Source organism: Chiloscyllium punctatum, chromosome 41 (genome assembly GCF_047496795.1).
Source record: "Chiloscyllium punctatum isolate Juve2018m chromosome 41, sChiPun1.3, whole genome shotgun sequence".
NCBI classification, from domain to species: Eukaryota; Metazoa; Chordata; class Chondrichthyes; order Orectolobiformes; family Hemiscylliidae; genus Chiloscyllium; species Chiloscyllium punctatum.
This window is the reverse complement of record NC_092779.1, coordinates 12,473,293-12,492,157: the sequence shown is the minus strand read 5'-3', so window position 1 is coordinate 12,492,157 and position 18,865 is coordinate 12,473,293. Positions and strand designations below refer to the sequence as shown.

At 45.4% G+C, this 18,865-nt stretch overlaps 1 protein-coding gene across 5 annotated transcripts in view; it reads left to right on the top strand.

Annotated features, from left to right (window-relative positions):
• Positions 1-18,865, top strand: part of clec3ba (C-type lectin domain family 3, member Ba) — a 52,690-nt gene that overhangs the window by 23,375 nt on the left and 10,450 nt on the right. The window contains exon 8 of one of the 5 annotated variants that reach the window (XM_072560382.1): positions 1,802-1,951. The exons of 3 other annotated variants lie outside the window; for them this stretch is intronic. In XM_072560382.1, coding sequence (XP_072416483.1) covers positions 1,802-1,906 — 105 coding nt within the window. In that variant the 3' untranslated portion in view covers positions 1,907-1,951. Of the gene's footprint in view, positions 1-1,801; positions 1,952-2,290; positions 2,472-18,865 lie in introns of those variants that run through there. One more of the 5 variants, XM_072560383.1, reaches the window with a different exon arrangement.

Sequence of the window (18,865 nt, the reverse complement as noted above, 5' to 3'; positions counted from 1 at the left end):
GGCGACTGACTGTGTGGAGTTTGCACGTTCTCCCCGTGTCTGCGTGGGTTTCCTCCGGGTGCTCCGGTTTCCTCCCACAGTCCAAAGATGTGCAGGTCAGGTGAATTGGCCATGCTAAATTGCCCGTAGTGTTAGGTAAGGGGTAGATGTAGATGTAGATGTACATGTAGAGGTATGGGTGGGTTACGCTTCGGCGGGGTGGTGTGGACTTGTTGGGCTGAAGGGCCTGTTTCCACACTGTAAGTAATCTAATCTAATCAAAAAAGTAATCTAATCTAATCTAATCTAATACCTCCTCCCTCTCCCTTCTCTGTGAAAGTAGTTCACTCACATTTGATGGTTCTTTTCGACCCAGTGTGGATCATGTAACACCAGCTCAATGATGGTCTTCACAATTGAACGGGCTGACTGATGGAAATGTGCAGCTCCAGCCAAACTCCATTGTCAGAGGAAGACTATCAGTGGGTGTTGTAGAGGGTCAAATGTAATTATTTCTGCTATTGCTTCTTCCACTGAACTGAGCCCCCCTGTGCTCCCATCCCCCAGGTAGTATTTCAAATTTTTACCTGTTTCTCTTCAACAAATCTCAAATCTAACATGGTGGGTTGAAAGTGAATCACAATGTGTTGCTCATGTGCAGTAACTGTTAGCAATGCCAGGCAGCCTTTTGTTTCTGTCACTGAGTGAGTAACAGCATTGGTCATGATGGTGTTCAAAACAAGCATGCATTCTGCTGCCTCTGCTTACAATGTTCATAGTGGTAATGGTGGAATCCTGGCAGCTGAAGACATCCAGTTGTTTTTTTGTTTTTAACTTGTAAGCTCAGTTTGCCAGTTCTTGTGTCCAGAATGTTCATTCTTTTCAGTGTCACTTTGATTTGGACACTCGCATCAAGATGCCAACATAATTTGGTTTCCTACATAATTTACAAATTAACATAGCTGTCCAACTCAATGTTTTCACTGTTGAAATAATAATCACCTGCACAGTTAAAAAGACCACCACCTCCCCCCGCCCCCCCCCCCCCACCACCGGCCCCCACTCCAAATTAATAATTTTAAGCTTCCTAATCCGGACTGCTGGTGTGTTTGAGCTTTGGAAGTAAATGCATGCTTTTAATGGAGTGAAAGCAACTGAGAAGTGGAGATTATAGATTCCCATCATACTACTCTATTATGATGCTACGATGTGAATTAAACCCTCCTACACTCTATTTGAATACTGGCATATTGGAACTGTTACAAACAAAATGCTATTGTACAAAAGCTGCATTAGGTTATTGCTTGAACAATACTTGAGGGTAAAGCACTATCAAGTGATATTACAGAAAATTTGGTCTGTTTAATGGTGGAGGTTTGTGTTTGTGGTGAGACCATGCAGTTGGTGGTGGGGTTAGAGAAATCACGGGGAAAAGGAGCCTCATTGAGGTTAAAGATGTTGAACTTGAGGGAATCTGTGGTCTGTGCACAGTCTCTAATGGAATCTCTCTTTCTTGATATTTCTCTGTTGACTTAACTTGACCGATGAGTCAACATCCTGTAATGTGAGATTTATAACTGTGTCGAAGGACTAAGGAAGTGGGTTTTCAAATAGGCTATGGAACTTTCAATGCCAAGATGGAAAATCACTCTTAACCTGGAGTAACAAAAAAAAAGTTTTATATTTAAGTTAATCTTTCCTCCCTCTCCACCCTCCTTCTCTTCCCCCCCCCCCCCCCCGCTATCTCTCTCTGCCCCCTCCCTCTCACTTTCTCTCGCCCACCTATTACGCTCCCCTTATTTCCTCCCCTCCCCCCCCTCAGACAGGAAATCGAGTTGGAAAAGCATTGCATATATCTTTACAAACTGCTTTGGAGAAAGAAGAAAGTTTAGGAAAGAAACGTCAAAAAGTTGGATTTCTTGGTTGACTTCTGCACTGTACGTTTTTCTAATAAAAGATTATTTAAAATGTTTGTGCGGCTGAAGAGAATTTACTGTATTTAATTTGGGAAGTTAATATTTTTCCCAACAATTAATTGTACATTATAAAAATTACAACTTGTATCTTTTGATATACTACTTTGGAGGCATATTATCTGCATGATTGGAAAGTGTTATATATACTTGTTTCATGCTGAAAAAGGCATCTTGCTTTTGAAACAAGGTTAGACTAATTGACTATCAGGAGCAGTCACAGTGTCAGCATGATATTCCTTCCTACTGTTGTCCCTGTGGACTGCAATTTCTCCACCTTAAGGATATTCTTCAATTTAGAATCTCTGACTCAAGCATGTGTTGAAAATCCACAAAAGATTTTCATTATCTTGGATGGAACCAGCTTCTTAAGCTGAGTCCTTGTGTTCTAATTGACACTGCCACTCAATCAATACTCATTTGTGACTAATTGATTTGCCCTCCTAGCGCCCAGTGAGAATCCTCTTTGCATATTGAAGTTTACATCTGATGTTTGTGGAGAGTGGCCGATAAATCAAGGTATTTTGTATTCTTCATTGCACTCAACAAACTGCCTAAATTATGCAAGTTCTATTGATATCTATCTCTAATGACTCTTTAGCCCTTTCTCTCTTTCCTCTCACCCTCATTCCCTCTCCTGCTCATTTACCCCTCTCAATCTTGGCTGCTCACACCCTTATCTCTCATATCCTGCTTCCTGCCTTGCGTATGCACACCTTCTCAGGGCGTGGACCTAACGATGGAGTCACTGAGGGGATGGTCTTTCTGGAAAGTGGATAGGGGGTGGGGAGGGTAATATATCTCTGGTTCATAGTCCCCACCAACCCACTCTCCCCTCCCACCATCTTCCCCCGCCACCACAGGAATTGCAAAACCTGTGTCTGCACCTCCCACCTCATCATGTCCAAGGCCCCAAAGGAGCCATGCATATCTATAAGAGTTTTACCTGCACTTCCACACGTGTCATTTACTGTATCTGTTGCTCCTGAAGCGGTCCCCTCTACATTGGAGAGATAAGGCGCCTACTTTCAGAGTGCTTCAGAGAGCATCTCTGGGACACCCGCACCAACCAACCCCACGGCCGAACACTTCAACTCCCCCTCCCACTCTGCCAGAGACATGCAGGTCCTACGCATCCTCCATCGCCACTCCCTTACCACCCGATGCCTGGAGGAAGAACGTCTCAGCTTCTGCCCTCACTGCATCAGTGTGGATTTTGCCAGTTTCCTCATTCCTCCAATACCCCCACCTTATCCCATTTCCAACCTTCCAGGTCGGCACTGCCCTCTTGACCTGTCCATCTTCCTTCCCACCTATCCGCTCCGCCCTCCTCTGACCTATCACCGTCACCCCCTATCACACTCTCAGCTACCTTTCTTCCCCCCCCCCCCCCCCGTTTATCTCTTCACCCTCTCGACTGACAGCCTCATTCCTGATGAAGGGCTTTTGCGCGAAACGTTGATTCTCCTGCTCTTGCATGCTGCCTGACCTGCTGTGCTTTTCCAGGACCACACACTCGACTCTAATCTCCAGCATCTGCAGTCTTCACTTTCGCCTGTCTGGCCTTAGGGATCTTGTATCAGATTTTAGTTCCATAAATTTCTCCACTGTCCTTTTTTAATGCAAACTAATTTCCTTTAATTCCTCCTTCTCACTAGACCATTGTTTCCTTCGCATTTCTGCGAAGCTGTTTGTGTCTTCTGTGACGGCCAAACAAAACCTTTTAAGGACAGGACCGGCAGCTTAATGTTCCAGGATACAAATGCTTCAGGAAGGGAGGCAAGAGAGATGGAGGGAGTGATGTTTTTGATAAGGAATAGCATTACAGCTGTACTGAGGGAGGATATTCCCGGAAATACAACCAGGGTGAAACTAAGAAATAAGAAAGAGATGATCACCTTACTGGGATTGTATTATAGACCCCCTAATAGTCAGTGGGAAATTGAGAAACAGATTTGTAAGGAGGTTTCAGTTATCTGTAAGAATAATAGGATGATTATGGTAGGGGATTTTAATTTTCCAAACGTAGACTGGGACTGCCACAGTGTTGTGTGTACAAGAAAATTTTCTGATTAAGTATGTGGATGTACTTACTAGAGAAGTAAAACTTGACCTACTGTTGGGAAATAAGGCAGGGCAGGTGACTGAGGTGTTGGTGGGGGAGCACTTTGGGGCCAGTGACTATAATTCTATTAGTTTTAAAATAGTGATGGAAAAGGATAGACCAGATCTAAAAGTTGAAGTTCTAAATTGGAGGAAGGCTAATTTTGACGGTATTAGGCAAGAACTTTCAAAAGCTGATTTAGGGGCAGATATTTGCAGGTAAAGGAGCATCTGGAAAACTGGAAGCCTTCAGAAATGAGATAACGGGAGTCCAGAGACAGTATAGAGTGAAAGATAAGGTTGGTAGGTGTAGGGGTGACTAAAGAAATTGAGTGTTTGGTTAAGAAAAAGAAAGCATATGTCAGGTATAGACAGGATAGATTGAGTGAATCCTTAGAGTATAAAGGTAGTACGAGTACAGAGGAACCTTAATTATCTGAACATCAATTATCCAAAGAAGATCTCAAGGTCCCGATAGGAACATTCCATCAAAGCAGTGTTTCAATGCTGATCACGTCTTTTCTTGACAATGATTAAAAATGAGCCAGACTTCCTGAAATCGAACAGTCCTGGACATCGGTAGGAGCCCAGGCACCATCTCTAAATGATCTCTCCCCCTCTTTCCCCCCTCTCTCTCAAAAAGGGTAACTGAGGGAGGGAATGGGGCCCCTCAAAAACCAGCAAGGTGGCCTTTTTGTGGAGCCACACGAGATGGGGGAGATACCCATAACTGAGTATTTTGCGTCAGTCTTTAATGTAGAGAAGGGCATGGAAGATATACAATGTAGGAAAATAGATGATGACAGCTTGAAAAATGTCCATGTTTCAGAGGAGGAGGTGTTCAATGTCTTGAAACACAAAGGTGGATAAATCCCTAGGACCTGATCAGGTGTACTCTAGGGAAGTGATTGCTGTATCATCGATAGTCACAGATGAGGTGCTGGAAAACTGGAGGTTGGCTACCGTGATGCCCCGATTTAAGAAAGGACAAGCCAGTGAACTATAGACCGGTGAGCCTGATGTCGGTGGTGGGCAAGCTTTTGGATAATCCTGAGGGACAGGACGTACGTGTATTTAGAAAAGCAAGGACTGATTAGGGGTACTCAGCATAGCTTTGTGCATGGGAAATCATGTCTCACAAACTTGATTGAGTTTTTTGAAGAAGTAACAAAGAGGATTGATGTGGGAGTCCTCTCCCTTTCTCTCAGGGATCTGGGGTGGAGGGTGCTGCATGCACAGTCCCCTGCAACCGCAGATTGCGGTGGCTCACTGACTCACAGCCCACCTGCTTGTGCTGTGGAGTCTGGACCATGTATACATTGGGTGTGGGCGTTTGCACTCCCTTTTTGATTTTCTAAAAAACCTTCTCTGTTTTTGGTTGCACTTCAGTCCCACACTCCTGACCTTCGGGCACCCGGTACGGAGGGGGGAGGGCAGGTCTAAAGACCACCTCGTAGGTTTGCTCCTGGGCCTGGCCAAACTGACCATTCTTGCAGATGATACGAAAGTACAAAAGTCGGTGGAGTTGTTGACACTGATGAGGGATGTGGCAGGTTATAGCGGGATATAGATAAGCTGCAGAGCTGGGCAGAAAGGTGGCAAATGGAGTTCAATGTAGCTAAGTGTGAGGTGATTCACTTTGGTAAGAGTAACAAAAAGATGGGGTACTGGGCTAATGGTCGGATACTTGGTAGTGTGGATGAGCAGAGGGATCTTGGTGTCCATGTACACAGATCTTTGAAAGTTGCCACCCAGGTAAATAGTGCAGTGAAGAAGGCATATGGCGTACTGGCTTTTATTGGTAGAGGAATTGAGTTCCGGAGTCCTGAGGTCATGTTGCAGTTGTATAAGACTCTGGTGCGGCTGCATCTGGAGTATTGTGTGCAGTTTTGGTCGCCATACTATAGGAAGGATGTGGAGGCACTGAAACGGGTGCAGAGGAGGTTTAGCAGGATGTTGCCTGGTATGGTAGGAAGATCGTATGAGGAAAGGCTGAGGCACTTGGGGCTGTTTTCATTGGAGAAAAGAAGGTTTAGGGGTGACTTGATAGAGGTGTACAAGATGATTAGGGGTTTAGATAGGGTTGACCATGAGAACCTTTTTCCACGTATGGAGTCAGCTATTATGAGGGGGCATCGCTTTATTAAGTGGTGGTAGGTATAGGACAGATGTTAGGGGTAGATTCTTTACTCAGTGAGTCGTGAGTTCATGGAATGCCCTGCCAATAGCAGTGGTGGACTCTCCCTCTTTATGGGCATTTAAACAGGCATTGGATAGGCATATGGAGGATAGTGGGCTAGTGTAGGTTAGGTGGGCTTGGATCGGCGCAACATCGAGGGCCAAAGGGCCTGTACTGCGCGCTGTATTCTTCTATGTTCTATAAACAGGTCCAGGCAGCGGGCCATGGAGGGGGTCGTTAGGGCCAATTGCCTGCCCCTCTTCCACGGTTACGTTAGAGCCCGGGTGTCTCTGGAGAGGGAGTATGTAGTGTCTACCAACACCCTGGAGCCGTTCAGGGAGAGGTGGGTGGTGCAGTGAGTGGAGTGCATTATTTCCCCCTCCAACTCTATTTTGATTTAATCCATGCCCTTCCCTTCACTGTTTGATCTCGCAGCATTGCCCTTTGATTGTGAAGGGTGCTGCTTGTCACCGGCCACTTGGGTGTTTCTTCTCCTCCTGGTGGTGGAAACTGAATAAAGGTTTGTGCACCTGTGTCTTTCGCTGTGTCTCACACCTGCACGCCTGCGGAAAAAATAAGCAGTACCGCAGTTAGGCGGTAGTGTGAGGGTAATTAAGAAAAAAAAGATTGATGAGGGCAGAGCGATAGATATGATCTCTATGGACTTCAGTAAGGCATTCGACAAGGTTCCCCATGGGAGACTGATTAGCAAGGTCAGATCTCGTGCAGTACAGGGAGAACTAGCCATTTGGATACAGAACTGGTTCGAAGGTAAGAGACAGAGGGTGGTGCTGGAGGGTTATTTATCAGACTGGAGACCTGTGACCAGTGGTGTGCCACAAGGATCAGTGCTGAGTCCGCTACTTTTTGTCATTTATATAAATATTTTGGATGTGAATGTAAGAGGTATGGTTAGTAAGTTTACAGATGATGCCAAAATTGGAGGTGTAGTAGAGAATGAAGAAGGTGACCTCAGATTACAATGGGGTTTTGATCAGATGGGCCAATGGGCTGAGGAGTGGCAGATGGAGTTTAATTTAGATAAATGCGAGGTGCTGCATTTTGGGAAAGCAAAAGGACTTGATGGTAAGGACCTAGTCGAACAGGCTGGGGCTGTTTTCCCTGGAGCGTCAGAGCCTGAGGGTGACCTTATAGAGGTTTATAAAATCATGAGGGGCATGGATAGGGTAAATAGACAAAGTCCAGAACTAGAGGGCATAGATTTAGGGTGAGAGGGGAAAGGTATAAAAGAGACCTAAGGGGCAACGTTTTCATGCAGAGGGTGGTATGTGTATGGAATGAGCTGCCAGAGGAAGTGGTGGAGGCGGGTACAATTGCAACATTTAAAAGGCCTTTGGATGGGTGTATGAATGTGATCGGTTTGGAGGGATATGGGCTGGGTGCTAGCAGGTGGGACTAGATTGGGTTGGGATATCTGGTCAGCATGAACGAGTTGGACCGAAGGGTCTGTTTCCGTGCTGTACATCTCTATGACTCTATGACTGTAATTGCCATTATTTTCTTCTCCATTATCATTTCTCCTATGTCCAGTGTTGTAAAACGAACATTTTATTGAAAGAACTCCTTAGATCTTTCTGCTATTCAATACTTATGTCGTCTCAATTTCACTGCTGTTTATTAATGCTCCCAATTTTGAGGATGAAGTTGGGAAAGTATTTTGGGACTTGTAAAAATCATTTGTTGGTCTTTAAATTCATTTTACTTATAAATGGGACATTCGCTACTTTGAACTTAATGTCACCATTTTGGGAAACATTTCGTGTGAACATCTCCGTAAAGACAATATTGAATTCTGAACAAAGAGCAAGATGTTGGAGAGCCTCAGCAAGGCAATAGGACTCTGGTAAGTCAGGCGAGTGTCTGAGAAACAAGAGCAAATATATTAATAAGCATTTTGGAAATGCACTAATTGGATTCCCTCTGTCTAAGTTGAATTCAAATTCTCAAACTTCTGTTTAGCTTACTGCTCATTGTCTAGATTAACATTATCACTGTGCTACTGTACCTCTTCTGTACCCAGTGGTTCTATCAAGTACCACTGGATAATAAGCCTGTTGTGAAAGCTTTTTAATTCCTGAAAGTGCAAGAGAAACCCATTAGGTCTAGCAGCATCTGATGAAAGAGATACAGAGCGTTTTGAGTGAAATATCACTCTTAAGCACTGACTGAAGAAGATCGAAATGTTTTATGCTGTGGGGCTTTTCTAACTTTCCCGCAGTATCCAGGGATGGGCAGGCTATGTGGATTAGCCCATGGTTAATGCAGGGTTACAGGGATAGGGTGGGGGATTGAGTTTGGGTGGGATCCTCTTCGGATAATCAGTGCAGACTCGCGGTGCCAAATGGCCTCTATCTGCACTGTAGGGATTGTATAATTCTAAAAACTGCTGGCTGCACAATAGATGTATGGGTGGCACACTGGCTCAGTGCCTTACAGTGCCAGGGGCCTGGATTTGATTGCATTCTCAGGAGCCATCTGTATGGAGTTTGCACATTCTTCCCACGTCTGCACAGGTTTTCTCTGGGTGATCTGGTTTCCTCCCACAGTCCAACAATATAAAGGTTAGGCAGATTGGCCATGCTAAATTGTTCATGAAGTCCAGGAATGTGCAGACTAGGTGGATTAACCATGGGGAAAATGTAGGGTGATAGGTTGGGGGTATTGGGGTGAGTCTAGGTAATGTGCTCTTTGGAGTTGTGGTGTGGACTTGATGGGCTGAATGGCCTGCTTCCATACTGTATGGATTTGATAACACACTCAGATTTTATTTCAGATTTCTGCATCAGCACTAGCTTCCTTTTCCTTCATTGAATTCCTGCTTTCTTTTCTCATTACTGTATTCATGCATTTTCAGCCCCTCAAATGTTCTCTCTGGAAAGATCTGTCGGGAATGTTATCTGCAGAATCATGGGCAACCCCTTCTCTGAACCATCTTCAGATTGTGAGTTGGCTTCAAACCCTGCAGCTTCACGTAACCTTTTTAGAGTCAAAGAAACTGCAGATGCTGGAATCCAAAGTAGACAGGCAGGATGCTGGAAGAACACAGCGAGTCAGGCAGCATCAGGAGCTGGAGAAGTCAATGTTTCGGGTGTAACCCTTCTTCAGGTCTGGGGGTGGGAGTCAGGGGAACTGCAGATTAAGGGAGAAGTGGGGGCAGGGTGGTGAAGTGGGGAAAGGTGACCACAGGAAAGATGATATCCTGGACTCCCGGTGGGAGATCAGATTTTCAGCAACCTTTGATGAATTCTGAATCCCTGGAGCTGACTGAAATTATTCTCCAGAATAAACAACATAGTTCAATAATTACAAAATAGAACTTCGGGGTCAGGGTGGTGGTGGTGACTTGATTGAGATTATGGAGGTATTATAGAGTGAACTATAGCATTTTGAAGTTCATGATCAGTCCTGTGTGACACCCAAATAGAGGTACTGCCTTAAATAAATGCTAATTTTAATATTCTGATGCGGATTTAATGTGCCCTCAGTTACCTTGTTGTCAGCCATGTTGAGCGTTACTGAGCTGTGGGTCATTACATTTAGATTCAGTCTATTCAATAAGATGCTGGCTAATTTGATTGAAGCTTGAATCCCACTACCCCTCAATTACCTTTTACTGTCTTGTTGGTCTAGAATTTACCTACATCTGCCTTTAAAAATATTCCGTGATGCTGCCTACACTGCTCTCTGGGCAACAGAGTTTCAACCTTTAGAGAGGAAATTATTTCTCATTGCTGTCTTAAATGGGACAGCCCTCATTTTCCAACCGTGACCCCAGGTTCTAGTCTAGGAAGGTTTCATGCATCTGTTGCTCTAAAGCTATTGTTTGTTTCCTCCATGTTTTATTCCAAGTGATAGATGACTTAGGAGAAAAAAAAGGAAGGGAACATTTTTTATTTAAAAAGTGCTTAAAGAAAACGTAGTATTTGTTGTTTGCTGTTTCTATGGCTGTTGTATGTTGGAACTCTGCATGGAACTTTCACGGATAGTTGCCATATCCATTAAGTAAGCTGGATTCACTGCCCCCTGCCACCACCACCGCTCCCCACCATTCTGTTCACAGCCTCTGAAGAAAAAGCATGCTAATCTGAATCTGTAATGTTTTGTTTCTGTTTTTTAATGCATCTGGAATCGATTATAACCCGTGTGAGGCATTGCTGGGTGTGGGAACATGTTGGCTGATACATTTCCATTCAGCTGAATTTTCTGCTTACATAGGGTCTTGAGCAGCAAAGCAGTGTTTCCCTAAGGGTGTGATTTGTAACATTAGTGATAAATTCCATTAAACTGACGGCTCTGGCACCTCTTCTGCAGCAAATTTGCACATCTAGCTCAATTATGATTCCCGATTTTGAAAGATTCGGAATGATTGTGGAAGAAAGTTATAGGGTCTTAGCAACTTTGGCACTTAACAAGCCCAATGACTACTTGAAGCAGTCAAGCAAATGCTGAATCTTACAGAGGAAATCTTCAACAACATCATCACTTAGAAGGGCAAAGGCAACAAAAGTATTGAAACACCACTACCCAGAGCCCAGAGTAAGGGTTACATCAGCTAAATACTTTGAGGCTCAGAGTTCTTGATTAGGGCCAGAGCCACTGTGTCAGGGTCTGGGGGCTAGGATTGGGGCCAACAGCAGCACCAAGGCAATGATTTCTAACCGATGTCCCCATCTAGATGTCCCTGTTCGAACCACACGCCATCCTGTGTTGGAACTATATTACAGTTCCTTCATTGTTGCTGGGTCAAACCCCCTCCCTGACAGAACCATAGGTGCTCTCACAACCCATGCACAGCAGCAGTTCAAGAAGGTGGCTATCCGCCAATTTCCTGAAGGCAACTAGTGATGGCCAATGTCCATGAACAAACAAGAAAAAAGGTCAACCTTGTGTTTGGCTATCTCGAATTGCACTTGTCATTGATAACCACCCACTGCAAGCATGTCTCTATCTTGGTGAGTATTTTCCACATTATTAGCTTTACCCACCAATTTTAGTGTTGACTTCAAATTTTAACCTCACATTCCCACTTCGAGTCTGAAGTAAGGTGCAGTAATGAGTCCCAGTCCAGTATCAGTGACCTCAAATAATCAGCAATGGATCAGTATTTCTTGTTATGAAGTGAAATAATCAGGTCATATAGAACCGCAATGTTGCTGTAAAGGTGAGGTGTTGCCCAAGTTTTTATCCTGTACTCATCAGGACAAATGTTAGAATTCCAAATTTTGAATGATGACGCCAATTGATACTACAGGTGAGAAGGGATGGTAATTGGTTGGCAAGTTGATTTTGATTGCCCTGAAGATAAATGGGTCCTTTGAGTAATACAAAAAAGACAGTGCTTGAATATGTTGCTTTTGTTGTAGAAAATGGACATCTGTATGAAAGCTTCAGCACATGTCTTTCGTTTAAGTAATATATTAATAGGGAGTCGGTTAACTCAGTTGGAGTGATGCTAACAGCACAGGTTCAATTCCCACACTGGCTGAGGTTTACATGGAAGCCCTACATTCTCAAACTTGTCCCTCACCTGAGGTATGGTGACCCTCTGGTTAAACCTCCACCAGTCATGTCTTTCTAATGGGAGAATAGCCCTTAGGTCATCTGGGACTATAATGACTTTACCATTACCTTATACAGTGATATTTAATTGCATACATGGTCTTTGTGATATTGTAACAAATGACATGGCATACAATTGATGGTGTCATTAAGAAGCTTATAAATTTGCATTGTGTGAAATAGCTAACTGGCAGATTTATCTGCTAACAAAAGCTGTCACTGTTTCTATTATAAATAAATGTTGCAATATAGCGAGTGATATTTCTCATCTTCAATGAGGATTATCTATTAAACCTTCTTGTAACTTGTTCATTCATGAAAAATGAGGTAATTAGCAATGAAACAAAAATAACTTTTCCAATTTTATGGCTTCAGAAAATCTCAGAAGTATAATAGCACAGGAGGAGGCCTTTCTGAGAAATCCTTTGAATTTAATTAAATTAATTAATTGTTTTTACCTCCGAGAGCTGCTGAGGCTGCATCATTAAGTATATGCAAAACTAAGGTGGACAGATATTTAAGCAGTAAGGGAATCAAGGGTTTATGGAGAAAAGTGGAATTGAGGATTTATTGAATTAGCCATGATCTCAGTAAGTGGTGGAGCAGACTCTGTGTGAAGTCATTACTGTGCCCATCACCTTTTCAGTCAGTGGATCTCAGATCACGGCAACTTCCTACATAATTTTTGTTTTAACCTTCTGTTGCCTGTGATTCTTAGCCAATCATTAGAAATCTCTATTCCTCGATTACCAGGCCTGCCAGTGGAAACAATCTCTCCTTATCATCGTCCTCCAATTGCTATTAAATCTTCCCTGTAATCTTCTCTGTTCCCAAGAGAATAAACTCAGCTTTTGTTCAGTTTCACTATGAAACTGAAGTTCTTTATTTGTGGTATCACTCTGGTAAACTTCTGCTGCCCTGACATCCTTCCTGAAGGATGGTCAACTTAGGCAATGATATTGCACCCCGTACCCCCAGGTAGGAGGTAGGGGCCCCACTGCGGAGCTTGGAGGTAGGGGCCCCACTGCGGAGCATGGAGGTAGGGGACCAGTGTGGAGGGTGGAGGTAGGGCCCCAGTGTGGAGTGTGGAAGTAGGGGCCCAGTGCGGAGCATGGAGGTCGAAGCCCAGTGCAGAGCGTGGTGGAGGTAGGGGCCCAGTGCGGAGCGTGGTGGAGGTAGGGACCCAGTGCAGAGGGTGGAGGTAGGGGCCCGGTGCGGAGCGTGGTGGAGGTAGGGGCCCGGTGCGGAGCGTGGTGGAGGTAGGGGCCCGGTGCGGAGCGTGGTGGAGGTAGGGGCCCGGTGCGGAGCGTGGTGGAGGTAGGGGCCCGGTGCGGAGCGTGGTGGAGGTAGGGGCCCGGTGCGGAGCGTGGTGGAGGTAGGGGCCCGGTGCGGAGCGTGGTGGAGGTAGGGGCCCGGTGCGGAGCGTGGTGGAGGTAGGGGCCCAGTGCGGAGCGTGGTGGAGGTAGGGGCCCGGTGCGGAGCGTGGTGGAGGTAGGGGCCCGGTGTGGAGCGTGGTGGAGGTAGGGGCCCAGTGCAGAGGGTGGTGGAGGTAGGGGCCCGGTGCAGAGGGTGGAGGTAGGGGCCCGGTGCGGAGCGTGGTGGAGGTAGGGGCCCGGTGCGGAGCGTGGTGGAGGTAGGGGCCCGGTGCGGAGCGTGGTGGAGGTAGGGGCCCGGTGCGGAGCGTGGTGGAGGTAGGGGCCCGGTGCGGAGCGTGGTGGAGGTAGGGGCCCAGTGCGGAGCGTGGTGGAGGTAGGGGCCCGGTGCGGAGCGTGGTGGAGGTAGGGGCCCGGTGTGGAGCGTGGTGGAGGTAGGGGCCCGGTGCAGAGGGTGGAGGTAGGGGCCCAGTGCGGAGCGTGGTGGAGGTAGGGGCCCGGTGCGGAGCGTGGTGGAGGTAGGGGCCCGGTGCGGAGCGTGGTGGAGGTAGGGGCCCGGTGCGGAGCGTGGTGGAGGTAGGGGCCCGGTGCGGAGCGTGGTGGAGGTAGGGGCCCGGTGCGGAGCGTGGTGGAGGTAGGGGCCCGGTGTGGAGCGTGGTGGAGGTAGGGGCCCGGTGTGGAGCGTGGTGGAGGTAGGGGCCCGGTGCAGAGCGTGGTGGAGGTAGGGGCCCGGTGCAGAGGGTGGTGGAGGTACGAGCCCGGTGCGGAGCGTGGTGGAAGTAGGGGCCCGGTGCGGAGCGTGGTGGAGGTAGGGGCCCGGTGCGGAGCGTGGTGGAGGTAGGGGCCCAGTGCGGAGGGTGGTGGAGGTAGGGGCCCGGTGCAGAGGGTGGTGGCAGCCAGTGGTCAGAGGTCCCCTGTACTGGTTTGCTCTGAAGACACTTTGGAGAAAGATTGTGATGTTCATCTTTATAACTTTGCTACTTGTTTTTCTGACCTATGGTCAGCTGCAATGTAACTTTTCTTCATTTCTTTATTCTGTAACTGAGGATTGTACCTAAGCTGGCGCTGTAAGTGGTGACCTTCTTTCCTTGTAGTCATTTTGACAATAAAGATAATTCAATTCAATTCAGTTTTGCAATTTGGAAAGTTGACAGTCAATTTATCCCATAAATAGCAAAGCAAAAAAGACCAGGAATGGAAAGGAAGGGGACAAAATGATAGGAGTTGAATCAATTCAGGAGTTAACAAGCAAAGACAAAAACCCTTTGTTGGATTGGCATGGTGGTCTGGAGAGATGAAAACTATCTTCTTTTGTAAAATGTGCGTGTCAAAGCATTGCCCCACATAATTACAGCCTAATTCTGACACAGAAACAGAAATCACTGGAGAAACTCAGCAGGTCTGGCAGCATCTGAGGAGAGCGAAACAGTTAACGTTGCTGGTCCAGTGACCGTTCTTCAGGAGCGACCCCAATTCTATTCCCTGGGACAGGATCAGATAGACTGCGGAGCGTCATGCTGAATGAGATGATTCCTGAGGGAAAATGAAATCTGCTCGGAAAATAACTGAGTTAGGCAGAAAGCACAGAAAAGGAACTCTGTGGTCAGAGGAGGACAGATACACTTGCAATAGTTGAGAACAGCCTGAAGTAATCATGAACTCCCTCCTTGCTTTGCCCCTTGTTTCCTGTTGCAGGCAGGCTGCCACATTTCCAGCTTGGATTGGGACCAGGGTGAAGTAAAGGCATTGCAGCTGTTGTGAAAACAGGAGGATGCAGTTCTCGAACATTCTGAAGCCTACGAACTGCCTGAATGTCTCAGTGTCACACAAACTCATCGATGTTTCTATGGGCTCACAGGGCCGTGCAAAAACAGGAAGAATTCAATACAGCTTCGTCGACACATATCAAAGCTCGATTTACTTTGGGGAGGGATGAGGTGGGGAACAGAGGGTGAGGGAGGAGTAAGGACTGAATTACCAGAGTGTCTCAGCACAGGAGGGGGCCATTCGGCCCTTCTGTCTATGTGCAGGCTCTCCAGATGAGCAATGCATCTTATCTGAGCATTCTCCCAACCTTTCAATCTGATTCGGACAGCACGGTGGCTCAGTGGTTAGCACGAGGGACCCAGGTTCAATTCCAGCCTCAGACAACTGTCTGTGTGGAGTTTGCACATTCAAAGATGTTCATGTTAGTTGGATTGGCCATGCTAAATTACCCCATAGTGTCCAGGGATGTGCAGACTAAGTGGGTTAGGGTGATTGGGTGGGCAGGGGGCAACTCTGGGCAGGATCCTCTTTGGACAGTCAGTGTGGTTTCGATGGGTTGAATGGCCTGCTTCCACACTTTAGGGATTATACAATTGAAGCTGCATCCTGCACACTCCCCTGACAGATTGTTCCAGGCCATGTACTGAGGGAGACAGTTACTCCTCTTGTCAATGCTGCTTCTGTTACCAATCACCTTTAGCTTGTGCCCTCTCCTTCTCCATCCTTCCACTACTTTTGCCCATCCGTCTGTCCAGAAAAATGTGGAAAAATCCAATGGTTGCTGTAGATTGATTAGAATATGTATTTCAATGGACTGTTTGCATCTACTGGGGAGCTTCCCCATTTTTAAGAACCCTTCAAAACAGATCAGTAAGAAACTCTGAAAGAAAACCAGAAAAATATTGGAAATCACAACCACCTGATGAAGGAGCAGCACTTAGATAGCTAGTGCTTCCAATTAAACCTGTTGTACCATAACCTGGTGTTGTGTGATTTTTAACTATGTTAGAGATGAACAGTTTGATTCCTAGTCTGTGCTAACTTGACCAACTTCAGCCACTGTACATGTGCAATCCATCTAAGTGCCTTTGACTGGTGCCAGGAAAGTCATGCCTAACATTAGATCCTTCTGATTGTGATCCAAGGAATCTTTGCTGGAAAGTGTGGTGTCGGTTTTGGATGGGGATTAGATTAAATTAGATTACTTACAGTGTGGAAACAGGCCCTTCAGCTCAACAAGTCCACACTGACCCTCTGAAGCGCACCCACCCAGACCCATTCCCCTACACCTAACACTATGGGCAATTTACCATGGCCAAATCACCTAACCTGCACATTTTTGGACTGTGGGAGGAAACCGGAGCACCCGGAGGAAACCCATGTAGACACGGGGAGAGTGTGCAAACTCCACACAGTCAGTCGCCTGAGGTGGGAATTGAACCCGGGTCTCTGGCGCTGTGAGGCAGCAGGGATATCAAGACTTAACTGTGATGCTAAAGGTCTGCTCACGTTGGCACATTCATTAAGGTGAGGATGTCGGATACAAAATAGAACATGTGAGCAAGCAACAGGAATAGGCCATTTGGCCCCTCGAAATAGCGCTATCATTCATTGAACCATAAAGATTTTATAGCATGGAAGAGGCCCTTTGGCCCATCGTGTCCATACTGTTTGAATATTTCTAAAATGTCTTGAGGATTCTGGCCTGAACCATCCTTATAGACAAAGAGTTCCAAATCCTGTTTGGGTGAACATTATCTGATGAGATTCTTGAGCTTTCTGTACCTATTATTTTCTCATGTTGCCTTCAGAGTTCAGCTTCTGCTATGACCTGGACACCACATGCCAGTATGGGAGCCTGTTTTGATTGAAACATACTTGACTGAAAGTTATCAGGGATACTGATATTTCTATGTCAAAATAATCCTGGTCATAAATCACCTGAGTCACAAGATTCTGGCTATGTGTAAAACATTGATTAAGTTGTCAACAGATTCTCTTGGATTTTTCTTAAATAAGTCTTGCTCTCTCTAATATCTGAGTGGCATTTGATATAAAATAATTGCCAAAAATGTTCTTAGAATATTGTTTAAATTGATTCAAGGGTGAGGGTCTCACTGGCTAGGCCAGTATGTATTGCCCATCTCTAATTGTCTAGAGAGCAGTTAAGAATGACGAATCTGGAGATGGTGCACAGATCAAAGGAGGTGAAGGTGAGGGCAGACCTAGAGTTATCAGAGCACATGTGGAAATTGCTGGGCTATTTTCAGATTAGGTTGTCAGGGTACAGCATGTTGACGAGAAATCTAAGACGCCCAAAAGTAGAACTTTGGGGGGCACCAGATAAAGGACTATGTTGCCAGGGTTGGAGGGTTTGTGTTTTCCCTGGAGCGTCGGAGGCTGAGGGGTGACCTTATAGAGGTTAATAAAATCATGAGGGGCATGGATAGGGTAAATAGACAAGGTCTTTTCTCTGGGGTGGGGGAGTCCAGAACTAGAGGGCATAGGTTTAGGGTGAGAAGGGAAAGATTTAAAAGGGACATAAGGGGGAACTTCTTCATGCAGGGGCTGGTGCGCGTACGTAATGAGCTGCCAGAGGAAGTGATGCAGGTTGGTACAATTACAGCATTTAAAAAGCATTTGGATGGGTATATGAATAGGAAGGTTTTAGAGTGATATGGGCCAAGTGCTGGCAAATGGGACTAGATTAGGTTAGGATATCCAGTCAGCATGGATGAGTTGGACCGAAGGGTCTGTTTCCATCTTGTACATCTCTATGACTCTATGACATTGCTGTGGGTCTGGAGTCACATGTAAGCCAGACCAAGTAAGGATGGCTGTTTCCTTCCCTAAAAGACATTAGTGAATCAGATGGGTTTTTCCTGACAATCGGGAATGAATTCATGATCACCATTAAACCCTTAATTTCAAATTTTTATTGAATTTAAATTCCACCATCTGCCATCACCATTACACTCCCATTGTTGCTCTTCTGTTACAGTTTGTCATTTTAAATCATAATCTACAACAGGACCTACAGAGTAAAGAAAGAAGTTCACTGATTCTTCTCTAGGTTTCTTCTCTAATCCTGAAGCAATTTTATATCACATGAATCGTCTCTCCCAAATACTTCTGTTCACTTCCTTGTCTGAAGGATATGTGATTTTAAATCTTCCTGCATGCTCCATATTTATCTGTTGTTGTTTCTTTAACTTAAAGGATTTCTTTGAGTACAGTTGCAAGAATTTTCTAATTTTTTTTGTAAATGTAATTGATGTTACTGTGTTAATGTTACATTTTCCTCTGCAAATTTTCTAAAGGTCGTAATTGTTTTCTTTCATCACTGGATAATGAAGATGAATTGTAAATAAAACTTTGTCCTTAAGAGCTTTCTTGTCTTCATGTAGATTTTTAACTTCTATCTTAGACCACAAGACCATAAGCTATAGAAGCAAAGTTAGGCCATTAGGCCCATTGAGTCTACGCACCCATATTTGATCATGGCTGATAGGTTTCTCAATGCCATTCCCCTGCCTTCTCCCCACAACCTTTAATTCCCCTAATAATCAAGAACCTATCTTTCTCTGTCTTAAATACATTCAATGATTGGTCTCCACAGCCTTCTGTGGCAATGAGTTCCATAGCCTCACCACACTCTGGCTGAAGAAATTTCTCCTTATCCTTGTTGTAATGGGTCATCCTTTGATTCAGAGGTTGTGCCCTTGGGTTCTAGTCTGTTCTACTCTGAGCTTTTTATGCCATGTTATATTGTAAACAAGGCACCACACTGACATATTTTCAGTTGAATAACAAAAACTTGTTTCTCCTTCACAATAATGTTTTTAATAAATTGTACTTCCACCTTATGCCAATTAGTCAAGTTATGCTACAGTTTTCCCAATTTTCTTACA